The sequence below is a fragment of the Zea mays genome, chromosome 9 (assembly GCF_902167145.1).
Source record: "Zea mays cultivar B73 chromosome 9, Zm-B73-REFERENCE-NAM-5.0, whole genome shotgun sequence".
Taxonomy (NCBI): Eukaryota; Viridiplantae; Streptophyta; class Magnoliopsida; order Poales; family Poaceae; genus Zea; species Zea mays.
In genome coordinates, this window is record NC_050104.1 from 16,372,924 (window position 1) to 16,377,693 (window position 4,770).

General features: G+C 40.1%; 1 protein-coding gene across 1 annotated transcript; it reads right to left on the reverse strand.

Moving 5' to 3' along the window:
• Nucleotides 1–1,198: 1,198 nt before the first annotated feature.
• On the reverse strand, nucleotides 1,199–3,638 carry LOC109942258 (cytochrome b-c1 complex subunit 8). Its single transcript, XM_020544102.2, has 2 exons — nucleotides 3,197–3,638; nucleotides 1,199–1,475 (listed from the first exon to the last, which is right to left on the reverse strand). The coding sequence occupies exons 1-2, from the start codon at nucleotides 3,364–3,366 to the stop codon at nucleotides 1,427–1,429; spliced, it is 219 nt and encodes a 72-aa protein (XP_020399691.1). The 5' UTR covers nucleotides 3,367–3,638; the 3' UTR covers nucleotides 1,199–1,426.
• Nucleotides 3,639–4,770: the final 1,132 nt, after the last annotated feature.

Below are 4,770 nucleotides of genomic sequence, written 5' to 3' on the forward strand. Positions count from 1 at the left end.
TTTATTGAATCTCTAATTAGTGCAATAGATATAGTAAGACACAAGTTTAGACACACCCACCGTATTATATTATGATTTAGTTATGTCTAATATCGTGCAACGGTGTAAGGTTAACGGTGTAAGGTTGTACATGCCCTGTTAACAGGGTGAAGCTGTTGCAGCGTGGACAGGCAATCTCGAGGTGCGATCTTGGATGTAAAAAAGGGTGGTGGAGGCGGTAAGACAAGCTTGGCACAAGGCTAGCCATTGCACGATGCTCCACCTGGCGCGAACGGTGGCAGAGTTCCTCCATCTCAGCCTCACATCCTTCCCTTTTACATAGGACAATAACGGATGATGAGTAATAAGGCTCTCATTGGATAAACCTTCACATGCAAGATGTCAGATATACCTTTCCATGTTATGTTTACAAATATAAAGATGTTTTCAGATTAGAAAGAAAGAAGTATAAAGATTTTTTTTAATGGTGCTTTATTGTAGAGAAGAGAAATACAAGATTACGAGCAACTCCAAAGAGACACTATATTCTAATAGGTATGAACAAAGAATCGAAGAAAAGAACATCCTTAAACGAGCTAAACCAAAGTGACTAAAGTTTAGTCACTTTATAAACTAAAGATCAAAAACTATAAGTGGTTAAAAGGGTACTTTTTACTATTTTAGTCAATTTTAGCTCTACATGTTTAAATCTTTAGCTTCTAAAGTGACTAAACTTTAGTCACTTTGTTTTAGCTCGAGAGATCTAAATAGGTCCTTAATATAATCATATTTTATTCTAGATTTGTTGTTATACAAAAATTAAAAATAAAAACACAAAATAAAGAACCATTGAAGTTTAAAAAGGTATAAAATGATTTTTATTTAAATATTCAAATGATGAGCAAGATTTAGATGATTCAAAATTTAAGTTTTAGAATGATTTAGAAGATTCAGATTATCACTTAACTGAATCTCCTAGGAAGAAGATTCCGAATCAAGATTATCTCCTGCTACAGGCATAAATTCATTCCATGTTTAACCCCTTCAAACAAACAGGGCTTACTGCTATTGATTAGATGATTCCCAAAGGAAGTGCTCAGCAAGTGTTAATTATTACTAAGTGGCAACTTTCCAATGCGCTGGTGGCATTGATCGCAGATCTCATCAGCCATCAGTGCAAAAAAGTGAAAACCCAGATACCAATTCTTAAACACAAAAACAAGAAAAACTGTCAGATAATTTGCTTTATTTAACAACTTAAGAGACAAAAGGTTCATATTTAGCTAGCCTCAAAATATGTTTGCCAGGCACAGATACCGTATATGCATATGGAAAGGTGAAAATGGGTTGAACTAAAACTGAGCAAAGAAATGACATTGACAGATTATACAACCCATCATGGAAAATTCAACTGCGACAAGCCGCAGCAACTTGGAGGACATCCCATTTAGTATCTGTGGGAAAGCTTCTCCTGCTCTTTGTACCACATGGCGTATCTGCGTAGACGTATTGAAGCAAATCAGAATCATGAGTGGCAATTATGTGAATGAAATGAAACAAATCAGAACCATGTGTGTCAATTATGTGAATTATGCAACCAGTTAACCTAACAAACATCAATTGTCCAAAATTTTCTATTTCCCTACAACAAAAGAAAATTCAATTACTCAAACCGCATTTTGTGAAGAGCAGTGTTTTGTAAGTGGGCAACCAAATAGAAGGGCATAAACACAATGTTAAATCCAGTTTTGAGATACCTATTTTATAGGAAACTATTGTCCAATTTCAAGAACTGGTGTGAGATTATCCTAATGATCATTAGTATTGTGACTAGTTTACAATACGAGTTGATGGTCGAAATAGTTTGGGTCACAAAACAAACAAGCCTACACCTGCATTGCCGTCAGAATTGACATGAGATTTACACTAGTAAGGATCAGTGTCACTCCATATTCAAAAGCTCACATGTGTACAACCCAAACACAGAAAGAGGGTTTCTGTACCCAATCTGAGCCCAATCATTGCACTTATTCAAGGAGAATATTGGGAGCTACAGAAGAATATTTGGACTAATTCTTAATTGAACTGAATTATGTCAGTTGTCTTAATTAATTTGAATTATGTCAGTTGTCTTAATTACAATGAATTATGTCAGTTGTCTTAATTACACTGAATTATGACAGTTGTTTGTCCTAATTTCTATATCATGTAAAGGCTTACGAATAATCCAACAGAATACACCCGCCCGTCAATACTTTACCCAAAAAACAAAGTATTAAAACTCCTATGAACACAAAGGTTCAAACAAATAAGATGAGCAATCTGGATTCTCTATAAGTGGCCTTATTGCCCATAAACAAAAATATTATGCAGTTTAACAAGAGCGCTTAAAGGTAAAAACTAGGTCAGGATTAAAAGGACATTAAATTTGTTTATGATCAATCAGATACAAGAGGCTAAACTACTAAGCAGATTTCAAGCTACTACAAGACTGTAGAGAGTGATGATTAGGACCCTAATTACAAGAAAAACTTGAGAACTGTACACCTAACAACAATGTCTTTTAAGAAAGTCTTTGAAAGTTCAGTCCAGATAGCATATTAGAATAATTAGATCACTATGCAACAGTTTTAACTAATTTGAACTTTCAAGCTACAAGATAAAACAATCCTAAGCAACCTAGTTAAAACATATTTGGATTGGCAACGCTAATCAACAAAATGATGCGTCATTTCATCTAAAGTGCAGCTGTCGGTAATCAGAGATGGAAGCATACATCAAACAAATGACACTTAGGCAGCATGTTTTATCTGCACATACTCTCGCCTCGGCAAACCAAACATGATATAAAACCATGGAGAAAAATCATCAGGATACACACATATATGTGCAACATGACTCATGAGCTAGCTTAAAAGAAGCGAAGCATGAACCGTTGTTTAGGCATCTCAGTTCCAATTTCCACAAACGAACCGGGGGTCATCATCCTCAACGAAATAACCAAAAGCAGATATCCGCGTTATTAGAACAACCAAAATCGGAGCAAATCAGAGGACCCATATCACCATAGCACATCATCGCATCTAAGGAACAAACAATCTAATACACGAGCAATCGAACGAACCCTAACTGGATCCCAAATCAGCCGGACCAGATCTGAGTGAAGGGGACGAAACGAAGTCTACCGAGCGAGCACCGAAGAGGAGCGGGGGCTTACTGGTAGGTGCCGACGACGGGGGTGAGGAGGAGCGTGGCGGAGATCCAGTTCTCGGTGACCTTGTGGTGGATCTTGGTGGTGATGTCCTTCCACAGCCCCGGCATCACCTTCTGCTGGAAGGGCGACAGCGCGTACACCACCGCCTTCATCCGCACCGGCGTCTTCCCCATTTTCCCCCGCGTCGCCGGCCGGAGTTTCTCCTCTTGGGACGGGATGCTCCGATCGCCTCGCGTACGCCAATGGGTGGCTTCTGGTTGTGGGTCGTTCGCTCGGCGGAACAGCTGGAGAAATATGGAATTATGCCATTATGGAACGGGGGATTCGCCCGAATGCCATTATGTACAAGGGCTTCGCTAGTGCACCATCCTCACACGTTCTTTACCGACAAAATGCCATTTATCACCTATTCGATGCATAAACAGAGAAGAGGGCACTTTTTTTTTCTCGAACACGCAGGAGAACTGCGCGTCATTATATTGAAAGAGAGAAAGGTCCGAAATGGACCAAAGTACAAAGCCCTAACAGGCAAAAATACATAGAAAATAAAACAGTGTAGCCTCATGCACTAGGAAAAGCCCTAGTCCCCCTAGCAAATGCAGCCAGAAGTCCAAGACTCTCGAGCTGCTTCGCACCAGCCAAACACCAGCACTCCACCTCATCCAAGAAAAGCCTCTGAATGGTGCTTAATGACGGGTTGACACCATCAAATACCGCCCTATTGCGATGCAGCCATAAACACCAGGCCTTGCTTGGACCTTTTTGTCCCTGCTCCAAATCAAGACCTGGCCTGTCCGCCGCCGGTCTGCTGCCGGTTCTCAGCTGTAGCACAAACAGAGGAGAGAGCATTTTGCACTTGGCTGTTGCGCCCAGGTTGCAAGTTCCAGAACCTACTGCACCCAGGCTACAGCACAACAGCAAGCAATAGCTGATAAGAGAAAAAAAAGAAACTGCTACCCAGAAAAAAGGACTACAACCATTGGAGATCTAAACCGATGACAGCAGCAAGCACAGAAAAATGATCACCGCAACAAGGTTTCAGATAACAATAGCATAACTAGTTTTCATATAACATCACACATCCAAATATAGTTCAATTTGGACAGTGTAATAAGGTTCACTTCTAACATTACTTAATTTAACATCCAAATATAGTTCAACTTGGACAGCATAACAAGGTCCACTTCTAAGTTCTAACTTGGACAGCATAACAAGGTTTACATCCTCTTCAGCTTCCTTGGTGTGAGCTTCTTCGATAGGATCTTCTTAGGAGTTCTAGACTTGGGAGGTGACTGAACTTGGACAACAACTTCAAGATGGACAACACCTTCAACGAGGGGAACAACAACTCCTACTTCATGGACAGCAGGTTCAACTTGGGGACAAACACCACCTTCAACATGGACAACACCTTCAACATGGGGAATAACAGCTTCTGCATCATGGACAACAGCTTCAACTTGGGGAAAAACACCACCTTCAACATGGATATCAGCTTCAACTTGGGGAAAAACAACTCCATCATGGACAGCACCTTCAACTTGGGGGAAAATAGTTTTGTCAACATGGACAACAGC

Coding starts and splice junctions, on each gene's coding strand:
- LOC109942258 (XM_020544102.2), bottom strand. CDS start 3,366: ATGGGGAAGACGCCGGTGCGGATGAAGGCGGTGGTGTACGCGCTGTCG. Junction 1,476..3,196: donor CCCGTCGTCGGCACCTACCA/GTAAGCCCCCGC, acceptor ACGTCTACGCAG/ATACGCCATGTGGTACAAAG.